Genomic DNA, 24,617 nt, shown 5'->3' with positions numbered 1-24,617 from the left:
AGAAATCAGGGATTTAATTGAAGAAATACCTGGAGCTGATTCAAGGAAAATTGCTAGAAAATTAAAGTCCAAGGATCAAATTGAATAGTCCAGAAACCCAGGACTGTTGTGTAAATGGCGCTATAACTCAGGGATTCAAATTGAATTTAATCCAAGGGCACAATTAGAAATTAATTATTACTGATTAAGATCCCAATTGTTGAGTTTAAAACGTTTAGGGGCCAAAGTGAAAAATAGCCATCCCCAGGGACACAAACGGCGTCGTTTGGAAGCACTGTTCATCAATCCCTTTCGATTCGCACAGAGAAAGCCGATTCAACAGGAAATCTGCAGCAAATCGTGGACCACGTCTCCTGCCCACGATCCCGTTCGTGATTTGAATAACAGTCCTGCAAAGACAGGACTGGTTTTGAGGCTCTCTGGCTCTATAAAAGGCAGAGCAGAGCAGAGCAATAGGGGGAGAAAAAACTCAAGTAAAACCCAGAGGAAAAACCCAGAAAACAGAGAGGGACGAACAGGCCAAGAACCGGGGTGAAAGACGAAAACAGGGAGGGGCAGAACTGAAGCTAAACCCAGACGAAAAACCAGAAACCGGAGAAAAGAACAGAGGAAAAACAGAGCATAAATCCAGAGAAAGAAATAAAAAACAGAGAGACGGAGAGAACAAGAGAGCAGCAATACACAGAGACGAGTATTGGCCCTGCCATTGCCTTCGTCCCTGCAAACAACGAAAACCCAGAATCAAAGCAAATTCCCAGCAGGCCGGCCTCTTCATCATCTTCTCGGCTTCAAAAGCTGCTGAGAAAACACAAGGAACACGCAGACAAGTGAAGACAGAAGGAAGATAAAGGGAGGCAATAGGCGAGAATCCATCAGCGCTGCAAGCATCTTCGCCTCTCGAAGCAGGTACGCTCTTTCCTTTCTCCTTCCATTCTCTGCATATTGTGTTTGTAAACACTGTGCGAAGGTAATTTAATTACCTTCGCACAGTGCAGCACGCGTGAAGTTACTTCACGCGTGCAGGACTTAGCCCAGCCCACGTGGGCTGAGCTGGGCCCAGCCCAAAAATATGGGCTAGCTGGGCCTAGCCCAGCCCAGCCCAAAAAAATAAAAAATAAAAAAACAAAAAAAACATAGATGTGTGTATGTATAAATAAAAAAAATAAATATGAATTTATTGTTTTTATTCATTGACGCCTGAGTCAGAATAAAAATACTGATTCAAATTTATTTCATTGTATTTTATTTAATTACATTAAAATAAAAAAATATGCATGCAAAAATAAAATAAAATAAAGTAAATTTATTGGTTTATTCACTGACGCTAGAGTCAGGAATAAAGATACTGATGTAAATTTATTTTATTTTATTATATTTTACTTTTATTTAGTTACATAAAAAATGTGTATGCGTGAAAAATAAATTTATTTGATTTATTTATTCACTGACGCCAGAGTCGGTAATAAAAAAAATACTGATTTAAATTTATTTTGTTTTTTTGTGTGATGCGTAAAAATAAATTTATTTGATTTGTTTATTCACTGACGCCAGAGTCAGGAATAAAAAATACCGAGTTAAATTTATTTTGTTTTTATAGCTACGTAATATTTACCAACGCCAGAGTTGGAAATATCCGTAGTTAAATATTCATTGGCGCCAGAGTCAGGAATACTACATGCAAAACCACTGTAGCATAAACCAACAAAACATTAGCAATTTATGACAAAGTCAGCAATGCAGTCTGCCTTAGGCAGGACGCTCAAGGGGTGATAATATCTTCTCTTTTGTGTAACCAGTCTCGTACCATAGAATCTCTGTTGACTAGTTAGGGTTCCTAGTAACCATAATACTAGGTGGCGACTCCTTAAATAATACCATTTCTCATCAAAGAATAGGATACCAGAAATCTTTTCTTTCCAAAGATTTAATTTTTAAGGTCGCCTCGATATCCGGATGCGACAGAATGGCGACTCCACTGGGGATTAATGGACTAAGCTTTGCCTTTTGTTTGTCAATTGTTATAATGTTTGTTATGTTGTGTTTATTTGTTTATTTTTCTTGCATTTATTGCTTTAGCATGCATCCTTATTTATATTGTCATGCATCACGTTAAGAGCATACACCTTAAAATCTAGGATAGGTGGGGGAGTAACGGTACCCCAATGGCTTTAGCCTGGGTAAGACTCGTGAAACCATCCAACTCTTGTTTGATTGTTTACTTGGAAGTGGTTGATATGCCAAACTGATATTACTCAGGGCCTCTATCTTCACACTACTTGTAAGCCTCATATCGACCTTTCAAGGACGATCACTGAGCATGCGAGAGACCCTTTGAAATTGCATAATGACCAACCCCTTGATGCACTCAACAATTAGGATCTTCCTACTAGGTTGTCACCCTGTGAAGGGCAAGTTTGTATTTCATATGTATTTTTTTTTAATCAACATTTTTGCATAAATTGCATGATTTACATTTAGCAGGTTAAAATATAGGTTCACCATTGAAACCCATCTATAACACTCGTTCGAGAAAAAGACAAATGAAAACGAAGAAAGAGCCCAGTTGGAAGTCCAACATCAAAAAGTGGTGGACAATTTTAAAGAAGAAGTCGCAAGGCTTACTAGTCTACTCGAACAGGCCTTGAGAGACAAATCCGAAAAAGCAACACATATAGCTCAGCCTGAACCTATGCCCGTAAATCCACAGAATATGAGGGCAAATGGGTTGTCATTTGAATTTCATCAAGCCATGCATTTTCAACCAACATACCCCACGAGAATGTCGTTTACCATTGATTCCATAGAGAAGGAATCTCAAAAGAGCAAGATGGTAAAAGAAGATGGTCTGAACAAATTAGTTGCCCTAGAGCAAAGGTTAAGGGCATTTGAGGGAATTCGCTTATATGTTCCTATAAAGGCTGCTGAGATGTGTTTGGTGCCCAACGTTGTCATTCCCAAAAAGTTTAAAGTGTCAGAATTTGTCAAATATACGGGAATTCAATGCCCTATAACTTATCTCAAAGCATACTGCAACAAAATGGCTGAGGTGGTAGATGATGAGAAACTGCTGAATCATTTCTTTTCAAGACAGCTTGAGTGACGTTGCCCTCACTTGGTATATGCAGTTGGACAATACATAAGTTAAAAAATGGAAGGATTTAGTTGATGCCTTCATGAGGCAATATAAGTTCAATATAGACGTGGGCCCTGATCGATTAAGCTTGCAAGCTATGGAGAAGGACAACAAGGAGTCCATAAGAGAATACGCCAGAAGATGGAGTGAGGTAGCTGCACAAGTTAACCCTTTCATGTTGGAAAAAGAGATGATCAGTTTATCTTCCAACACCTTTAAAGCTCTGTACTTTGTATACTTGGGAACAGAAGCTCTGCACAACATTTTACTGACTTAGTTGTTATAGCTAAGAGGATTGAACAAGCCATTGGGTTAGGTAAAATTGCTGATTCGATTGAAAAGAATGGTTTCACTGAAAAAGGAAAGGACACTGAAGGGGGTTGCCAAGGCACTTACCGTTCCTATAGCTAATTTCTTCACACCAACTCTTAGAAATCAATTATTTTGAAGATAAAGCTATGGTGATAGTAGGTCGAGAATGGTCTGCATATGACTTCAACTAACTGTTGAAAAGATGCCCTTGTCGAGGAGAATAAATGATTGGCTAAAATATCATCCATTAGGGTTTGGCTAAAATATCAAAAACTCTTTTCCAATCATTTTTTTTGGTCTAGATGTAAACTTTAATATTTGTGGGGTATAAAATTACACGATAAAGTACAACCTGAGGTATTAAAGATGCAAGGTGTAAATAAATGTGATGCTAAAATTTTGACTGTAGAATGGTTAGGATTTAATCCGATAAGATAGAAACTCTCTCATGAAGAGAGATCTGTCTTGAACCTTAGAAAACTCCAATGAATAGAAACCCGACTAAAAAAACAATCAAACAACAATGCAGCTTAACTTAGGTAGGGTGCACTGAGGGTAATGCGTCTTCCCCTTGCACAACCAGTCTTTTACCCAGACTCTCGCAGACCATATATTTCCAATGATCATAATACTAGGCGGCGACTCCTGAATATTAATCATAATTTTATGATTAAATCCAAAAATCTTTCCAACACAACACCTCATCAAGAGGCACGATAAAGCTTTGGCATCGCCGATGATGTCGCGGCACACCCCGCGACAGTTGAGATTCAAAAATTAAACCAATTAAAAAAAACATAAAAAACAACTTGAGTCAATCCACTAAACTCATAACTTGGGTCATCAGACTGAGATAACCTTATAAAAAAATAACATCATTTTACTTTGGTTAACCTGTCAAATCCACGACTTTGGTCTTGAGATTGAGATAACCCCGTAGAGAGAAAGTCCTAACAAATTATAAAGTTTGATTCTCAATCGTTTTTGTCAGACCTAATGTTGAATGATGAAAATTGTAAAAATCTTAATTGAAAAAATGATATAAAAAATAAGTCAACTTAACCCAAGTTAACTGTTAAGCACTATTATCGAGTCATGAGACTATGATAACCTAATTGAAAACAAACCAAAACAAATCATGAAGTATAATTCTCAATGAAACACAATATTAATTGGGGAAATTGAGGGGAAAGGTCAATTGAAAAAACAAGAGAAAAAATGAGTCAATTATGTTAACTCGCGACCCGGATTATGAGACAGAGGCAACCCAATAAAAAGCAAGTCCAATGTTAAAGGACTCATGACCCAGATAATAAGATCAATATATCATCTTAGAAAAAAAAATGATCTGATTTAACATGTTAAAATGCCAAAACTCGTGATCTTGATTTTATGACCAAGAAATTATCATAAAAAGCAAATCAAAATAGATTATGAAGTTCAATTCCCCACTGACCCAATATCAAATGATAAAATTAAATAAAAATTAAATAAAAGACACAAAAAAACAACCCAAGTTAACTCAGGTTAATCCGTTAAGCATTATTCTCGTATCATGAGACTAGGATAATCTAATGAAAAATAAATAAAATAAATTATGAAGTTTAATTCTTAATTAAATTAATATTAAATGATGAAATTGAAAGAAAAAAACAAATTAAAAAAATCAAAATTCCAAGTGCTTTGTGAGGAGAATTACGATAAAACCCTTCTTTTTTAGTTTATAGCTGATATAGTATTTATATTTCTTCTATGATTTCACATTAACTAAAAGCAGAGGAAAAAAAGAGCTCCACGTTTTGTTATGTCTAAAGTAATCATTTTTTCTTTCGGCAAGATCGCTACTTGTCACCAACTCAACGTTCAAGAATGAGAAACTCCATGCAGGAAGACACGTACGTATCCCTCAACTCCACACAACCTTGAGCAATCTTCTCATCTCTTCTCTCTCACGCTATATGATCACATCTCAATTTAATTCCACCTTGATCAAAACTTTCAAATTAATATACTTCAATCTTTCTAATGTTTTACTACTCTTGAATCTCTTGTGTCTTTCTAGCACTACAAATTTTGTTGACAATGGTGAAACTAGCATCAGCTAGAGAGAGTAGAATGTACGGGCCAAGGCTAGCTAGAAATAGAGGAGAATATATGAACGCAGGGCTCTGTGTGTTTGCAGCTATTGTGCTTGTTGGTGGGTTTGTGGCTGAATTGTCAAAGGAACCCAAGTCAGGTCTTGTGCTTTTGCTTATAGGTCTCCTACTTATCATGGTGGTTAATCTTCATGATCTTGTTGCACATCTAGCCGGGATTGATTATCGGTTTCCTTTAATGGGGTTTGATACACAGCTTGCACTTGTTGAGTTTGCGGTTCCTGTGGTTCTGGCCTCGGGGGCTTTGCTTTCTTTCTTGGGTATTCTTTTTCTTTTTATTCAGGTACTAAATATTAATTAATTTCTTTGTTTAGTGGTGTCATAAAAATTGATATTATCTGAGTTCTAGTACAATATAGTATAGGAATTGTTATATTTATAATTATAAGATAAAAAAAAAGGATTAATTTACTGCCAATTGAAGGTGTAGGATCAATCTATGATTTAATTTATCTTATGCCTCTAATCTCGATTAGAAGTCCCATTATATTTCCTCAAAAACCCAATTAAAGAGCGTTGCACTAGGTTATTTGCATGTCAAAACTTATTCCTTTGGGCCAGACATTAATTACCCAACGTGAAGATGCCTCTTTTCAGTCTCTTTGAATTCATCTTTTCACAGAGAAGCGTTTTTGTAGCTTCGTTATGAAATTAAGGTCTATATTGTCCACAGCATTCCACTGTCTCCTCTTAAAATCATGTATTCTTAGGAGCACAGTTATAAGTTTTAAGTACATATTGCAAATAATTTGAATGTTGAGGCAATCCACAATTGCAGGAATACAAGGGATATGGGCACTTCAAATTGGAAAGGCATGCTCTAAACTTGCTTATTGCTGGACCGGCTTTGTGGGTGCTCGGATCCATACACAACTCATGCCAGATATATGAGAGAGCTGATGGGCATGTACAAATCTTGCAACAGAGCGTCCACATCCCATTTTTAATGGGAAGTTTGCTATTCTTGGTTGGTTCCATTCTCAATATTCATGAGCAAGCAGGACGGGGCCATCATGGACTGAAACTATTGGTAAGCTGTAAATTTGTTTAGTTATAGTTTTAAGCAATCTGCTCGAGTTTTGGAAATAGCAGCAGTCTAATTGGATAGAAAAAACGATGGTTTAAACATCACAATCTAAATAGAAAATCTTGGAATCTTTGAGTACTTTTGCATGGTAGCTTTTAACGTACAGCAAAGTTTCTTGATTAATGCAGGGCAAGACTTGGGTCTGGACAGGCATCTGTGGAAGTCTAATTATTTTTATAGGGGGATTAGCAAACGTAGTCAAGGTGTTCAAGATGCAGCAAATTGATGGACTACGGTTAGAGAAATTGAGAGGAGGGGCTCAAGAGCGTTTGATACGAGAGAGGGAGGGTCACTCACCACTCATCCTAGAAGAGGAGAGGAGAAGGAAAATGATAGCAGCGGAAACGAGAGCAACACCTCTTCCTGCAACAACTCCTTACAAGGATGTGCTTGTTGGCCAGCCATGATTTTATAGAACCATCTAATAGCAACACCAATTATCGTTTTGGTTTCTTTAATACTTTGTATTCTGATATCTTTTCTTTCTTCTTGTTTTTTTTTTTTTTTTTGAAAATTTTATCTGCTCTTTTGGTCTCCCATCAGTACTGCCCTCTAGCATATTACATGCCATTTTGTCCAGTTTATATTCATGTTACAGATGACACGGATTTTCATCAGTAGACATATATGGAATTTTGTAATGTGAATTGTGTTTGGCCGAGATTGACATTTGAGATGATATTCTCGATGACATTGTCTTGTGAAAATAAACCACATCCCTGCGGAAACCTTCATATATATATATATATAGTTAAATAATCTCATTCTGCTTCTGTTGTCTGATTTTTTAATAATGGGATTTGGGAGCTTTTGTTGGTTTTTCTTCAATGTTAATTTTTTTTAAAAAACAATGGTATTTAAAACCTATTACATCTCAATTAATTTGATTTGATGAAGCCAGCTCGATCCACTAAAAACTAAATTTTTTATATTTCATACACTTGACAAACCACTTATCCAACCACAACGTTAATTTGTTGATTTCTTCACTATGTCAAGACTAGTTCAATCATTTATCAGCAACATTCTATGTCTAGACTAGTTTAATTTCTAGCTTGATACGGTCTGATGTTAATAGATGACAGATGAGTACTTAAATTAATATTGTCAAAATAGATAGTTGATTTGATATGCTTTTGGTGGAACACCAGAAGGGACACGGTTTCTTCACAACCTATCACTTTTCGGTTAGCTAGGCGATGTGACATATCCAAGCCTAAGTTATTAGAGTTATTTCAATTTATTAATTAAATATAAAATAATGTAGGTTTATACACACACACACACACTAATAAAACGCACCCCTGCCAAAACTCATCTACTGCCAGATCAGACGCCGGAGGCTCGCCACGACAGACCAACCAGAAAAACAATATAGGGCCTACATTTCAAAGTATTAAATGCCAACGTCGAAAGGAAGGACTAGTTTTCTACATTAAATTGCATATACACAAAAGGAAATGCGAACACACACACTAACGCATGAGTACGTAAGGCATGATTAGCTAGTTGTTTTTGTTACTTTCCCTTGCTGCTTGGATATGGCTTTGGATCATGTTTGCAATCAAGTCTTTGTCAGTTTTTTCCTTTTTTGATTTTTGACTATTTTGGGTTTTTTTTTTGTCTTGTTTCCTTAGATATACCCTCGTGTTTGGTGGATGTCCGCAAAAGGAGAACGTGCTTTTCCTAGCCGCCCCTATATTCAATGATGTAAAAAATGAATTTTTTTACCGTCTTTTTAGAATTCAAATAATATCGTGTAAATTTATTTATTAAATAAAACCGAGTTTTTAACACTATGATTATTAATAATTTAGTATTGTATAAATGCTTTTTTTTTAATTATTGAATTCCAAGATTTAATCATCAGATTCTAATACACATAAAAATTTAGTTTTTGCATCCTACCACTGATACAGATAGAGACAAGAGGAAGGCCCCATTGAAAAGGAAAACACCGCATTGCTATTATGATTTTTTTGCATCTTTTTGCTCGTTGCATATGAGCATCTCTATTTCTGTGTGGAATCCACTTATTTATTTATTTACTTACACGTCACTACATATTTGTTCCTTTTTATTTTAGGTTAGTATTTGGTACTGTGTTTTAAAAATATTTTAAAAAAAATTATAAAGAAATTATTTTATTTACTTTAAATTATATATTTTTGATGTTTTTAGATATTTTAATATATTAATGTTAAAAATAATTTTAAAAAATAAAAAAGTATTATTTTAATATATTTTAAAATGAAAAATATTTTGAAAAGTAATTATTATAATTATTACATTTAATTTGAACACTTTCTGTAAAATTTATTTCAACTTTCCACTACGACAAGAATAAATATAACATTATGTTTTTTTTTTCTTTGAGAAAATATGTATTTCTTCGGAATGAATGGAAACTTTCCTCCCTGGTAAAAATACGATACATCCACGATAAAAATAAAAAATAAAACAAAAATTACCATACATTTGCATTCCTTTTTTTTCCCAAAAAAGGCTTAACTTATCCCTAAAACATATTCATTTTTGCCAATTATTAATAAAAAGAAACATAACCAATTCAATCATTTGTAGGAAACAGAAGAGACAACAGGAACATACCTTAAATAAAAATTAATGAAACGAGAGAGAGAGAGAGTTCCAAATATAATAATAATAAAAAAGGACAAAAGGACAAAAGGATCATCATTCTATTAAAAGAAACCAGTTCAACCATTACAAAAAGCAAGTTTGAAGATATTGTAGCTAGCAAACTGCCTAGTCCTGGCTGCACAAGTTCCCATGCTGATGCTATAAAATTTATTCATATCAGAAAATAAAGGAACATAAGCATTACTTCACTTTACTTCATCCTTGAAGTCCTTTGATATATATGTATAAGCCAGCTTGTTATAATTACATCCTACCTCCTCGTTTCAGGCTTCTTCCACTGGCCTGCTGGAAGCATCATCAGCTCTCACCTTGAAGATGATGGTGCATGAGTCGCACTTCTTGAGGAACACGTAGATTATGAAAGCCAGTAGAAAGAGGAGGCTCCCAGCAGCTCCTCCTTTAAGAGCCAAAGGTTGGCCTCCGATACTGGGGGAGTCTTGGGCAGGCGGGTGATTGCTGTCGCCGTCCATAACTCAACTAATTAAAAAAAAAAAAAGGAAACGATTAAAAGACAACTAGTAATGTTTACAGTGAGATCAGAAATCGACAGGATGCCTTACCTAATTGAGGCAAAAGCAGGAGCAAAGAGTATAGACTATAGAGTGTAGACTAGAGAGAGGGTGTTGAATTGATATTGGCTTGTGAGAGGAGGTGTTATTGAGGAGGCCTCCTTGTAAAAAAACATTTTCAAGTGTTTGAATTGTCAAAAAGATGACGTGGGTGCTGTAGCCACGAAGTTTTAGGGGTTCGTTATACAGGAGCATTTCGGTATTTGTACACGGGAGTATTTCGGACAGAAGTATTTGTTTATGTCGTACCTTTTATTTTTATTTTTTTAAAATGTTTTTTATTTAAAAAATATTAAATTAATGTTTTTAGATGTTTTTTAATTATTTCTTCAAACTATTGTACTTTCGGGCCCCTCCCTTCAAACTTGAATGGTAAATTATGTTATTATCATAATATTAGTGGATGTTATTTTTTTAATATATTAATTTTACCAATATTTTGATATTTTACATGGAAACATATCCAACTCACATGTTAGTTTATGAGAAAAAAATGAATGGATGAAATGTAATCAAATGAATATCAATTAAAACACCCCATAGCTCAGCAGCTTTTTTATGAGATTTCTTCCTTTGAAACAGAGAATTACATTTCTCTCAAACGACCAAACAAAATTCTCAAGAAAGCTAAAATTTGACCCAGCAAAAAAAATAAATAAATTACAATATGAATACAACATGTTATCTTAGAAAAAAAAACATGTAAAAGGATACCATGAGAAGGATACCTTCCTAAGTCTTTCTTTAAAAAGTGTGCGTTGGGAATAGAGATTAGCAAAAAACTAAAAAATTGATTAAATCAAGAAAATTAAAAAAATTAAATCGATTAAAATATTTAAAAAACTGACTGGTTTAGTTCGATTTCATAATCCTGAAATTGAAAACCCGAACTGAACCGATTAGAAATTACAATAAAAAACCCAAAAAAACAATATAGGTTTTTGTTTTTAATATAAAAAATTGAAACTAAAATCGACCGAACCAAATAAAACTAAAATTGACCGAATCAAAATTGATCGGTAGGGTTTCAGTTTTTATTCTAAAATAATCAAATTAAAACCAGTCGGTTTGAACCAGTTTTGGTTTTTTTTTAATTTTTAATTTAATTATTTTTATAAATAAAAACCAAAAAAAATCAAAAAAAAATCAACCCTAGTTGAAAAGTAATTAATTAAAATTGTGTCATCTATATGTGTGTGTTTATATATGTACGATGTACATGTTTGTGGGAGTGGTCATCTGTGGAGCCTGGTCCCACTCAACTTTGCGAGACAAAAAGTTGGTGGTCTTCATTCTCGAGGTCGACAGGCTTAAAAGAAACTTTCTTTTAACCTGTCGAGAATGAAGACCACTAACTTTATATATATATATATATATATATATATATATATATATATATATATATATATATATATTTGTTAGAGTTTGTTTTAAATTTTATAAAATATTTTTGTTTGTAAATTATTGAAATTTATATTACATTATCGATTTAGGTGTTTTTGGATAAAATAAATAATGACCTATTTAACGAGTTTATTTTATATTTTGTTAATTTTATTGTCGGGTTGTAATTTCTGATAAATGTGTCCAAAATTGCATTTATGTAAATAAATGACAATAAATTAAGAGAAGTATTAAAATATATTGAATAACCTTGAGCTAAACCAAAAATTTTACAAATTTATTTAGTTAATATAATTAATTAATACATGTTGTCATCATTATTTGATATAGGTTTGATAGAAGTGATTGATGATTGTTTATGAATATATCAAGATTCACCTTAAAGTTTGTAGAAGATAAATTATTATAATGAGGTCAATTACACAATATATAATCTGAGAAATATTAGTCAAGACAATATTAAATATCCATGCAAGAGGTATAAAAATAAAAAATTTCTCGATCCAGATATGATGGGATGAAGGTATGATTTTCTTGTATGTTTTTTACATTTTTTGTTTTTTTTTTTTGCCAATATTCAACAGAGGTTAATTTATAAAAACCGAATATTTAAGGATTATTTCCGATTTAAAGTAGAAGCTCCTTCTCTTCCTCGTTAAGTATGCCAAGGCAAATATTATGTCGAAAAAAAATTAAATAATTTACAATTATATGTCGAAGATTAGAATTTAATTGTAAGACTTAGGTCTTCATTGACTAATAAATAGCAAGCTGATTTCAGTGCGGATCACATCATGCCTTCCTTTCACACTATGTAACGTATGAGAGTGAAGCACACGTATGGCTTTGAGGGACTCGGTTTTGTTTAAAGTTTAAACAATCTTTTTAACCTCAAGGGTTATTCAAATGATAAAGGTCTTTGGCTTAAAAGATACGGTTTTTTTTTTTTTTTACGTTCAGGATTCGAATTTTATTGACAACATTTTCTTGGGGTCGTGAAGCTTGATGGTGTAAGAAACAATGTTTATTCATGTGGACAAATTTTGGTGGGCAGGAGCACAAGAGTTTGAGTACTAATTGAGATACGTAAACTATTCCGAACATTTTAATTACAAAAAAAAAAAAACTTGGTTTTGTTGGAATCGACTTTTCTCTTCTAGCTATATATATATTTTTTTAATTAAACATACATATAAATCACAACTTATACATGGTTATTAAAAAAAAAAAAGTTGTGCCTAGCTTTTGGATCCGAAATACTTTCTTTATTTTTATATTTAGAAGTAACAAACAACGTATGTTTTTGGGCTCCACAAAAGAACACACACTAGATTTCTCTGGACACAAAACAAAAACACCTAAAATTAAAGCAAATCAGAGAATAATCCAAGGTTGGGGGGACCAGCCGGAGCCATGGCCCCCGAGGATTAAAATCTGAATAACTTTTGAAATTTACAGCTGCAGCCTTCGAAAGCCCCCTGCCTCAATTCGAACGTTGAATGAAATGCACGGTTGAAAACCCCGTCTAACAGCAACCATTGACTTATTCAAAAAGAAAAATAAATAGGCCTACGGATACACAGCTAAAATAAATAGGACTTATGTAAGAATTTGTATATATAAGAATTCCTGATGTTATGGAATCTCTACGCAAAAGTAAATATATAGGCCTTCGGATCCACAGCAATTTTCTAAAGGATAATCGATCGAGTTCTACCGCCTTTAATCCTGCACGTCTTGTGTTAAAATTGTTAAATAATATTTATGTAGTCTTATTTATTAAGGGTAGAATAATACTTTCAGTTTGACCTATATATACTTTATTTGTATTTAGGTTAAGACTATGCATTCATAATATACAGATTATTCAGAATTCTAGCCTCCTTTCTCTATTTGATCTCAATTAATTTAACATGGTATCAGAGCTGGTTTTATGAAACGAGGCTTAATCCCAAGTAAAATTTTTTTGGAGTGAGATTTTGTCTTCCGCTTCTGCAAAATTTGGTATTTCGTCAGTTTCTGCAATTATTTTGGTATTTCGTCTACCCTTCAGCTTTTGCAATTTGGTATTTGTATTCAGTTTCTGCAAATTGGTTTTGTGTTTTAGAGTAATCGTATAATTTTGAGAAGATATTTGTTTAGTTTCTGCAATCTCTGTTCAGTTTCTGCAATTTGGTATTTTGTTTTCCGCTGCTTTTGCATTCTGGTTCTCTGTGATTGTTAATTATGGCTGCTGAAAGAGATGATTCGCTTCAGTCTGTGAGTGTGAGGTTGGATGGGAAGAACTATTCGTATTGGAGCTATGTAATGCGAAATTTTCTTAAGGGTAAGAAGATGTGGGGGTATGTTAGTGGAAATTATATAATACCTAAGAATATGGAGGAGGGGGATGTTGTTTTGATAGATACATGGGAAGCAAATAATGCAAAGATCATTACTTGGATCAACAATTTTGTTGAGCATTCGATAGGTGCGCAGTTGGCGAAGTATGAGACAGCAAAAGAGGTTTGGGATCATCTGCAAAGGTTATTCACGCAATCAAATTTTGCAAAACAGTATCAATTAGAGAATGACATACGAGCTCTTCATCAGAAGAATATGAGTATTCAAGAGTTTTATTCTGCTATGACAAATCTTTGGGATCAATTGGCTCTTACAGAATCAGCAGAATTAAAGGCATGTGGTGCCTATATTGAGCGTAGAGAGCAGCAACGATTGGTACAGTTTTTAACAGCACTTCGCAGTGACTTCGAAGGACTTAGAGGTTCAATTCTGCATCGTACTCCACTGCCTTCTGTTGACTCTGTTGTCAGTGAGTTATTGGCTGAAGAAATACGTCTTCAGTCTTATTCTGAAAAGGGAATTCTTTCTGCTTCAAATCCTTCTGTACTAGTAGTACCTTCTAAGCCATTCTCTAATCATCAGAACAAGCTTTACACAAGGGTTGGCTTTGATGAGTGCAGTTTCTGTAAGCAGAAAGGTCATTGGAAGGCTCAGTGTCCTAAGTTGAGATAGCAGAATCAAGCTTGGAAGTCTGGCAGTCAGTCACAATCTAATGCTCATCACCACCTCAGGGTTATAAACCACCACACCACAATACTGCAGCAGTAGCTTCCTCAGGCTCTATTACCGATCCTAATACTTTGGCTGAGCAATTTCAGAAGTTTCTCTCCTTGCAGCCACAAGCAATGTCTGCTTCTTCCATAGGTCAGTTGTCTCATAGTTCCTCAGGTATGTCACACTCTAAATGGGTCTTGGATTCTGGTGCTTCCCATCATATGTCTCCAGATTCCTCATCTTTTATCTCAGTGTCCCCTTTGTCCTCCATTCCTGTTATGACTGCTTATGGCACTCCTATGCCCTTAGCAGGTGTTGGTTCTGTTGTCACACCTCACTTGTCTCTCCCTAATGTTTATCTTATTCCAAAACTCAAATTGAATCTTGCGTCTGTTGGTCAAATATGTGATTCTGGTGATTATTTAGTCATGTTTTCTGGTTCTTTTTGTTGTGTACAGGATCTGCAATCTCAGAAGCTGATTGGGACAGACCGTAGGGAGAATGGACTATATATTTTGGATGAGTTAAAAGTGTCAGTTGCTGCTGCTGCCGCTGCTGCTACTACTGCTGATTTGTCTTTCTTTCGTTTGAGTCTTTCATCTTCTAGTTTTTATTTATGGCATTCCCGTCTAGGTCATGTTTCATCATCTCGTTTGAGATTTTTGGCATCCACAGGAGCTTTAGGAAATTTGAAAACTTGTGACATTTCTGATTGTAGTGGATGTAAACTGGCAAAATTTTCTGCTTTACCTTTTAATCGAAGTATTTCTGTTTCATCTTCACCATTTGATTTGATTCATTCTGATGTATGGGGACCTTCTCCTATTTCCACAAAAGGAGGGTCTCGATATTATGTCTCTTTTATTGATGATCATACTCGTTATTGTTGGGTTTATTTAATGAAACATCGTTCTGAATTCTTTGAGATATATGCAGCTTTTCGAGTTCTTATCAAAACTCAACATTCTGCTGTGATCAAATGCTTTAGGTGTGATTTGGGTGGGGAATACACCTCTAATAAATTTTGTCAAATGCTTGCCTTAGATGGAACCATCCACCAAACTTCATGTACAGATACTCCTGAACAAAATGGTGTAGCTGAAAGAAAACATAGGCACATTGTCGAAACTGCTCGTTCTCTCTTGTTGTCTGTTTTTGTTCCTAGTGAGTTTTGGGGAGAAGCTGTTCTTACTGCTGTAAGTTTGATTAATACAATTCCATCTTCTCATAGTTCGGGTCTATCTCCTTTTGAAAAGTTATATGGGTATGTCCCTGATTATTCCTCATTTAGAGTCTTTGGTTGTACTTGTTTCGTTCTTCATCCTCATGTAGAACGCAGTAAGCTATCCCCTCGATCCGCTATTTGTGTCTTTCTGGGTTATGGTGAAGGTAAAAAGGGGTATCGTTGTTTTGATCCAATAACTCAGAAACTTTATGTGTCTCGTCATGTTGTCTTCCTTGAGCATATACCTTTCTTTTCTATTTCATCCACTACTCATAGCCTGACAAAATCTGATCTTATTCATATAGATCATTTTTCTGAGGATTCTGGTAATGATACCTCTCCCTATGTTCGATCAATTTGTACTCATAACTCTGCAGGTACTGGTACTTTACTCTCTGGCACACCTGAAGCTCCATTCTCATTTACAGCCCCTCAAGCTTCATCTGAGATTGTGGATCCACCTCCACGTCAGTCCATCCGCATTCGTAAGTCCACAAAACTACCAAATTTCGCTTATTCTTGTTATTCTTCATCATTTACTTCCTTTTTAGCTTCTATTCATTGTCTCTTTGAGCCCTCTTCCTATAAAGAGACAATTCTTGATCCGCTTTGGCAGCAAGCTATGGATGAGGAACTTTCTGCTTTGCATAAGACAGATACTTGGGATCTGGTTCCTCTACCTCCTGGTAAGAGTGTTGTTGGTTGTCGTTGGGTGTATAAGATCAATACTAATTTTGATGGGTCTATTGAGCGATACAAAGCTAGGCTGGTTGCAAAAGGATACTCTCAACAGTATGGCATGGACTATGAGGAGACATTTGCCCCGGTTGCAAAAATGACTACTATTCGTACTCTTATTGCCGTAGCTTCGATTCGTCAGTGGCATATTTCTCAGCTTGATGTTAAAAATGCATTCTTGAATGGAGATCTTCAAGTAGAAGTTTATATGGCACCCCCTCCTGGTATTTCACATGACTCTGGATATGTTTGTAAGCTTAAGAAAGCATTATATGGTCTCAAACAAGCACCTCGTGCTTGGTTTGAGAAATTCTCTATTGTGATCTCGTCTCTTGGTTTTGTTTCTAGCAGTCATGATTCTGCTCTTTTTATTAAGTGCACTGATGCAGGTCGTATCATTCTGTCTTTATATGTTGATGACATGATTATTACTGGTGATGATATTGATGGTATTTCAGTTTTGAAGACAGAGTTGGCTAGACGATTTGAAATGAAGGATTTTGGTTATCTTCGATATTTTCTGGGTATTGAGGTAGCATACTCACCTAGAGGTTACCTTCTTTCTCAGTCGAAATATGTTGCAGATATTCTTGAGCGGGCTAGACTTACTAATAACAAGACTGTAGATACTCCTATTGAGGTTAACGCAAGGTACTCTTCTTCTGATGGTTTACCTTTGATAGATCCTACTTTATACCGCACTATTGTTGGGAGTTTGGTATATCTCACCATCACTCGTCCAGATATTGCATATGCTGTTCATGTTGTTAGTCAATTTGTTGCTTCTCCTACTACTGTTCACTGGGCAGCTGTTCTTCGTATTTTGCGATATCTTCGGGGTACAGTTTTTCAGAGTCTTTTACTTTCATCCACCTCTTCTTTGGAGTTGCGTGCATACTCTGATGCTGATCATGGTAGTGATCCCACAGATCGCAAGTCTGTTACCGGGTTCTGTATCTTTTTAGGTGATTCTCTTATTTCTTGGAAGAGCAAGAAATAATCTATTGTTTCTCAATCATCCACCGAAGCAGAATATTGTGCCATGGCATCTACTACCAAAGAGATTGTTTGGTTACGTTGGTTACTTGCTGATATGGGAATTTCCTTTTCTCATCCTACTCCTATGTATTGTGACAACCAGAGTTCTATTCAGATTGCTCATAACTCGGTTTTTCATGAGCGCACTAAGCACATTGAGATCGATTGTCATCTTACTCGTCATCATCTCAAACATGGCACCATTGCTTTGCCTTTTGTTCCTTCTTCCTTGCAGATTGCAGATTTCTTTACCAAGGCGCATTCCATCTCTCGTTTTCTTTTTCTGGTTGGCAAATTCTCGATGCTTGTAGCTGCCGCATCGTGAGTTTGAGGGGAGATGTTAAATAATATTTATGTAGTCTTATTTATTAAGGGTAGAATAGTACTTTCAGTTTGACCTATATATACTTTATTTGTATTTAGGTTAAGACTATGCATTCATAATATACAGATTATTCAGAATTCTAGCCTTCTTTCTCTATTTGATCTCAATTAATTTAACAAAAATACCACGTCCAGATTTCATGTTGCTTTCGTTTGCAGACTAAAAACAATATTGCAGGCAACAGCGTAGAACTCACAACTTTTTTTTTTTCTATGCATGAGAGCCCACTAACTCTCAATAGCAGTGAAATATATTATCTGACCATATATATTATTAAAAAAATGTATCCGACTATATTGACATGGGTTCAGTCCCTTGCTAAATAGTTCTTTGTTGGTATTTGCAAAGGGTTATATTATACCTTAGCTAGCGTATTAATTTTCCCATGTCACATCTTTGTAATATCGAATATGTCGAGTAACTTTGCTAAATTCATTTTTCTAGACCTGTTAGTCCTTTCACTCGAGCACATTTTTATCCAGGACTGATTTGTTTTTTATTCCACAATAACCCCAAGAATGACGAACCAACATGATAACCTCCTGTACACTTGATCCCATGTAAAATAAAATAATAGAGCTAATTGTCAAGATTTTGTGCTATCCCGACATTATACTTCCTGCAAAGGTTCATAAATAAATATTTCTTACGAGGGATAACAAGATTAAGTTGGTAAAGATTGTAATAAAAAAATCATTTCAAAAGAGAGAGATTGTAATATATCTCACCTAAATCCTTTTATTTTTATTTTTTTAAAGTGGACTCCAAGATATAAATAATAGAATGACTTTAGTTACTCATCCACTAAGGATTATACAATTTATTTGGATATGCCCAAAAAATTTTATTTTTTTAATTGTCAAAAGAAAGGATTGCTGCGGCTGCCTTATATATACATGGATGGAAACATCTAGAATTTGGAATATTTGTTGGGCTTGTTTTGCTGCAGTGACGGCTTAATTTGCTCTCTTTCTTTCTTTCTTTCTTGGGGAAATGGTCTTGATTTCCCACTTGATCACTAGTTGTTTCGGATGAAGGGAACAACTGGGGGTTGCGATTGGAGGTTATGCCTTTTGATTCAGTCTGGCTAACTTTTGCCTCGTTTTCATTCTTTATTTCTTTGCTTGTTCAGCTGGCATTCAACGTTAAGAATCGGCACCAGTACTCATAAAATATTGTTTTGTTCTCTGCATGTGTTCTTATATTATTTTTCTGTGGAGTGAGAGTGATGATCATCTTGTTCAGCTGATTTTTTCCCCTTTTTTTATTTTTGAAGTTTCTTAATGTATGAAGTCAAGTTTATTAATAAGAAAATACAATAATCAGATCTAAGAACTTTGCAAGTGACAAAGTTTTTGTACCCAAAAAATTAAATTAAAGCAGCAGTTGAGAAGGTATGTATAGAACTCGCGATCAGCCATAAGCCCTTTACCACAGGAAAAACCCAAATCAAGAATTGATACAGGACAGGATATTTAAAAAGAGAGAAAAGAAGGGACGACGGGAACATACCTTGAATAAAAATGAAAAGAGACAAGGGTTGCGAATATAAGTAAATAAAGACAAAAGGATATTGCATAAAATCTTTTTATTTGATGGCTAATTCAAAGTTTATTTCTCTGTGTTTTATACTTTGATTATTTTTAAAATTTGTTATGCTATTTGAAGAGATAAAAATTTTGATAAAAAAAAAAACTAAACTACCCTCACAATAAAATGAACTGTTCAAACCCCACCTTTTAGTTTCTTTTAATTTTAATTTTTTTTAATAAATATATGTAATGGGATGGGTTTCAAATCAGTGCTTCGGGTTCCTAATTGCATTACCAAATTAAATTAATTCTACTTTCTAGATCATTGATTCTGTTGATAAAATTTATTTTTTTTATTCTAATTTTGTTGGATGTTAGATAATAATATTTTTGCATAATTAAAATAGAATTTTATTTTTAGACTACAATAATGCAACGTGATACGTGTAACAAAGACTATCCCTTGTAGCCTTAATTAACGTCATATTTAGCTATTGATTCAAAATAAAAGACTAAGATATTTAGGATTAAAGGGATATCCTAAATAAATGACAAAAACTTCTTATAAAACTACTTGAAAGATAAATTTATTTTATATTTTTATTTTTATTCATTTAACTAAATACTAATTATTTGACTAGTGCTTCGTCGTGGATTGGTTAATTTTTTTGAAAAAAAATAAATATGCAAGCTTTTATTTTTTTAAAATAAATTGATTATAAGTAAAAAAAGATATGCATGTATTTAATTAAATACATTGAACTATTTATGCCAATAAATGCAAAAAATAAAGTTTTAACATGTTTATTCAACTCGCTTAACTGCAGGTCAAATAATTATTTTTCTAATGCAAAAGAATTAATATGTATGTGTTATTAATGCTTTTATTTTTACATTAAGTAAAAAAATATATAATTGTGAATCACAAAATCAATATATATATATAAAATAAAGACTATATGCATTAATAAAAATATATGAAATTTCAAACTAATCTTTAACGTAACCGGGGAAAAAAAAAACAATGTTGCAATTTCTACAATGAAACATTATTTTTTTAGTCCTTGTAAAATAATATTTTAGAAAAAAAGTAAAAAAAAAATTATAAAAGATAAATGATAAAACCAAATTAAAAAAATATAAATAGACCAAGTAAAAGAATAAAAAATAATATTTTTTAAAAAATGAAAGAAAAAACTAAAAATACATTAAAACAAAGTAGAAAAAAATAATGATAATAAGCCAAGTGTAAAATGATAAAAATAAAATACCAAGTATAAAGAAAAAAAACATAAAAAAAACTTGTTTTCTAAAATAAATAAAATAAAAACTGAAATTTACGCTGCATTAACACTATATATTTACTACAATATCCAAAATAGTTAAAATCCCAAACATAATTATAAAATCACCATCCTTTTAGTGAAATAGCGTTTTCTTTTAGTTTATTATATAGTATTTATATTTTTTCTATCATTTCACATTAACTAAAAGCATCTTGAAAATTTACAAACACATGTAAACTTCGCAACGTCACTAGGAGGAAAAAAAGAGAGAAAAAGAGCTCCACGTTTTGTTTTACCTAAAGTAATCATTTTCTCTTTCGGCAAGATCGCTACTTGTCACCAACTCAACGTTCACAAATGAGAAACTCCATGCAGGAAGACACGTCCGTATCCCTCAACTCCACACAACCTTGAGCAATCTTCTCATCTCTTCTCTCTCACGCTATTTGATCACGTCTCAATTTAATTCCATCTTGATCAAAACCTTCAAATATACTTCAATCTTTCTAATGTTTTGCTATTCTTGAATCTCTTGTATCTTTTTAGCACTACAAATTTTGTTGACAATGGTGAAACTAGCATCAGCTAGAGAGAATAGAATGTACGGGCCAAGGCTAGCTAGAAATAGAGGAGAATATATGAACGCAGGGCTCTGTGTGTTTGCAGCTATTGTGCTTGTTGGTGGGTTTGTGGCCGAATTGTCAAAGGAACCCAAGTCAGGTCTTGTGCTTTTGCTTATAGGTCTCCTACTTATCATGGTGGTTAATCTTCATGATCTTGTTGCACATCTAGCCGGGATTGATTATCGGTTTCCTTTAATGGGGTTTGATACACAGCTTGCACTTGTTGTGTTTGCGGTTCCTGTGGTTCAGGCCTCGGGGGCTTTGCTTTCTTTCTTCGGTATTCTTTTTCTTTTTATTCAGGTACTAAATATTAATTAATTTCTTTGTTTAGTGGTGTCATAAAAATTGATATTATCTGAGTTCTAGTACAATTTAGTATAGGAATTGTTATATTTATAATTATAAGATAAAAAAAAAGGATTAATTTACTGCCAATTAAAGGTGTAGGATCAATCTATGATTTAATTTATCTTATGCCTCTAATCTCGATTAGAAGTCCCATTATATTTCCTCAAAAACCCAATTAAAGAGCGTTGCACTAGGTTATGTGCATGTCAAAACTTATTCCTTTGGGCCAGACATTAATTACCCAACGTAAAGATGCCTCTTTTCAGTCTCATTGAATTCATCTTTTCACAGAGAAGCTTTTTGTAGCTTCGTTATGAAATTAAGGCCTATATAGTCCACAACATTCTACTGTCTCCTCTTAAAATCCTGTATTCTTAGGAGCACAATTATAAGTTTTAAGTACATATTGCAAATAATTTGAATGTTGAGGCAATCCACAATTGCAGGAATACAAGGGATATGGGCACTTCAAATTGGAAAGGCATGCTCTAAACTTGCTTATTGCTGGACCGGCTTTGTGGGTGCTCGGATCCATACACAACTCATGCCAGATATATGAAAGAGCTGATGGGCATGTACAAATCTTGCAACAGAGCGTCCACATCCCATTTTTAATGGGAAGTTCGCTATTCTTGGTTGGTTCCATTCTCAATATTCATGAGCAAGCAGGACGGGGCCATCATGGACTGAAGCTATTGGTAAGCTGTAAATTTGTTTAGTTATAGTTTAGGCAATCTGCTCGAGTTTTTGAAAGAGCAGTCTAATTGGATAGAAAAAAAGATGGTTTAAACATCACAATCTAAATAGAAAATCTTCGAATCTTTGAGTACTTTTGCATGGTAGCTCTTAACGTACAGCAAAGTTTCTTGATTAATGCAGGGCAAGACTTAGGTCTGGACAGGCATCTGTGGAAGTCTAATGATTTTTATAGGGGGGTTAGCAAACGCAGTCAAGGTGTTCAAGATGCAGCAAATTGATGGACTACAGTTAGAGAAATTGAGAGGAGGGGCTCAAGAGCGTTTGATACGAGAGAGGGAGGGTCACTGACCACTCATCCTAGAAGAGGAGAGGAGAAGGAAAATGATAGCAGCGGAAACGAGAGCAGCACCTCTTCCTGCAACAACTCCTTACAAGGATGTGCTTGTTCGCCAGCCATGATTTTATAGAATCATCTAATAGCAACACCAATTATCCTTTTGGTTTCTTTAATACACTTTGTATTCTGATATCTTTTCTTTCTTTCTTCTTGTTTTTTTTTTTTTTTAAATATATATTTATCTGCAGTCTCACATCACTGGCCTCTGGCATATTACATGCCATTTCCCACATAACCCGCGCAGCATCGGTTGATAATTTTATCGTTGTTATGCGTTTGCTTGAATCGGTTTGTTGGAATCTGCCACCGAGTAATTTATTAAAGACCAGTAAGAAACTGAATATATTGATCTTGTCAGATATTCAAACTGCTTTATAATTTTAACGTGTTAAAAAAGTTTTAATTTTAATCGAATATTAAAAATATAACTTTCATATAAATTAATAATTCTAGACGAAATCAAAATATTAAATTCTACTTTAATCTTTACAATTTTATCATACATAATAAAATAAAATAAAACACCAATAAAATAAATACAAACACACACAAACTCTTCCACTATATTTTTTCTTTTCTTTTCTTTGTTACATCCACATTTCCAACATACAAATAAAAATTCAAACTAAACAAATATTTGCCGCTGCAATAAACTCCAGGCAGCAGGGGGATCTGGAGCGGCTTCATCCTTCTTCCTTCCTCGCCGGCGATGAAGATCACCGTCACCTGCAACCAAAAGAAAACGCACAGGCAGTCTGTTTTAGTTAATTTTTTAGATCTGTTTTCCTCTGCTTTCCATCCTTATCTGCTTCACTTTCTTCTTTCTCAGGTCTGTTCTTGGGGCTTCGCCATCTTCTTCTCTGTTTCTGGTGGCAGATCGGGCGACACTGCAGGGTGCAGAGGGCGACGGTGGATCTGTGGCGGCGCTGCTGTCTGACGGTGTGGACGGTGCTGATGGCTCGGTGGGCGTGCTGCTGGATGGTCTTCACCCTTGTCGGTGGTAGCGGCCTGTGATGGCTGCCGGTTGGTCGGCTGGAGAAGAAAATCAAAACCAGGGGGGCGGCTGGAGAAGAAAATCAAAACCAGGGGGGCGGCTGTTTGGTTTGTTTGTTTCTCGAGAGGAGGAAGGAGATGGGGCTACGGTGTGGAGGCCAAAAAATTCCAAGCCGGGGTTGCTGCAGCTATTTTGTTTCGCCAAGTGGGGAGGAGCCGGATGGAATGAAGGCCGCGGAGGGCAGAGGGAGCTGCTGAGAGGGAGGATCTGTGGAGAGAAAAGGAGAGGAGGCAGTGTGGGGGGCTGGTTCTGGTGAGGGTCTGTAGGGGATAGTCGGTGAAGAGGTTGCTTTGGGTAGCGGCTATGGAGGAGGGTTAGAGGCGGCTGTGAAGGGAAAAAAAATGGCCAGCGGGAGGGGGCGGTTGCTGGTTTTGAAAGTGATGGTTTAGAGTTAGGTTTTTTTTTGTGTTTTTGTTATCTAATGGTTCAAAATTGGCCTTTTTTTTTTTTTTAGTGTGTTGAAGGGGCTAGTATTTATCGGCAAAAATATTGTTAGGTTTTCAAATTTGGTCCATCAACTTCTTGCTTTTTGTAAATTTGATTTTTCTTAATTTTTTTGTATTTTTTGAAAATGAGCAATATCAATGTCGACTCAATGAGGAAAATCAATAATTTTAAAATAACGCGTGAAAAGTTGAACGCGTTTGAAAGACCTTTGAAAATTTAAATTCTTTTTAGACGACGTTAAAAATGCTAAAAACGATGCAAATATATTAAAAGATGTATTTTTTAGATTTTCAATTTTTTTTTCTATTTTTGGTATTTTATGAAAAATTACCGAAACTTGTGTCGCGGGGGGTGCGATGTCGTTTGTGGACGGCGGAGGCTCTCTGTCGTGGCTCCTGATGAGAGGTGTTGTGTTGGAAAAGGTTTTTGGATTTAATCATAAAATTATGATTAATTTTTAGGACTC

General features: G+C 34.7%; 1 protein-coding gene and 1 pseudogene across 2 annotated transcripts; both read left to right on the top strand.

The window, feature by feature from the left end:
• Positions 1 to 275: 275 nt before the first annotated feature.
• On the top strand, positions 276 to 7,173 carry LOC18105508 (uncharacterized). 2 transcript variants are annotated; one of them, XM_024586568.2, is made up of 5 exons: positions 276 to 906; positions 5,283 to 5,340; positions 5,508 to 5,884; positions 6,380 to 6,631; positions 6,817 to 7,173. In XM_024586568.2, the coding sequence occupies exons 3-5, from the start codon at positions 5,528 to 5,530 to the stop codon at positions 7,093 to 7,095; spliced, it is 888 nt and encodes a 295-aa protein (XP_024442336.2). In that variant the 5' UTR covers positions 276 to 906; positions 5,283 to 5,340; positions 5,508 to 5,527; the 3' UTR covers positions 7,096 to 7,173. The 2 variants fall into 2 exon arrangements, with proteins under 2 accessions (XP_024442336.2, XP_024442335.2); XM_024586567.2 differs by lacking the exons at positions 276 to 906; positions 5,283 to 5,340 and having other exon boundaries at positions 5,360 to 5,884.
• Positions 7,174 to 20,858: 13,685 nt separating this feature from the next.
• LOC7475615 (uncharacterized) lies at positions 20,859 to 22,755 on the top strand (annotated as a pseudogene).
• The last annotated feature ends 1,862 nt before the right edge of the window (positions 22,756 to 24,617 follow it).

This window comes from Populus trichocarpa, chromosome 15, assembly GCF_000002775.5.
Source record: "Populus trichocarpa isolate Nisqually-1 chromosome 15, P.trichocarpa_v4.1, whole genome shotgun sequence".
Classification (NCBI taxonomy): domain Eukaryota; kingdom Viridiplantae; phylum Streptophyta; class Magnoliopsida; order Malpighiales; family Salicaceae; genus Populus; species Populus trichocarpa.
Note: the sequence above shows the minus strand (reverse complement) of the source record. Positions and strands in the feature narration are given on the sequence as shown.

Coding starts and splice junctions, on each gene's coding strand:
- LOC18105508 (XM_024586568.2), top strand. CDS start 5,528: ATGGTGAAACTAGCATCAGCTAGAGAGAGTAGAATGTACGGGCCAAGG. Junction 5,885..6,379: donor TTCTTTTTCTTTTTATTCAG/GTACTAAATATT, acceptor CCACAATTGCAG/GAATACAAGGGATATGGGCA. Junction 6,632..6,816: donor ATCATGGACTGAAACTATTG/GTAAGCTGTAAA, acceptor TGATTAATGCAG/GGCAAGACTTGGGTCTGGAC.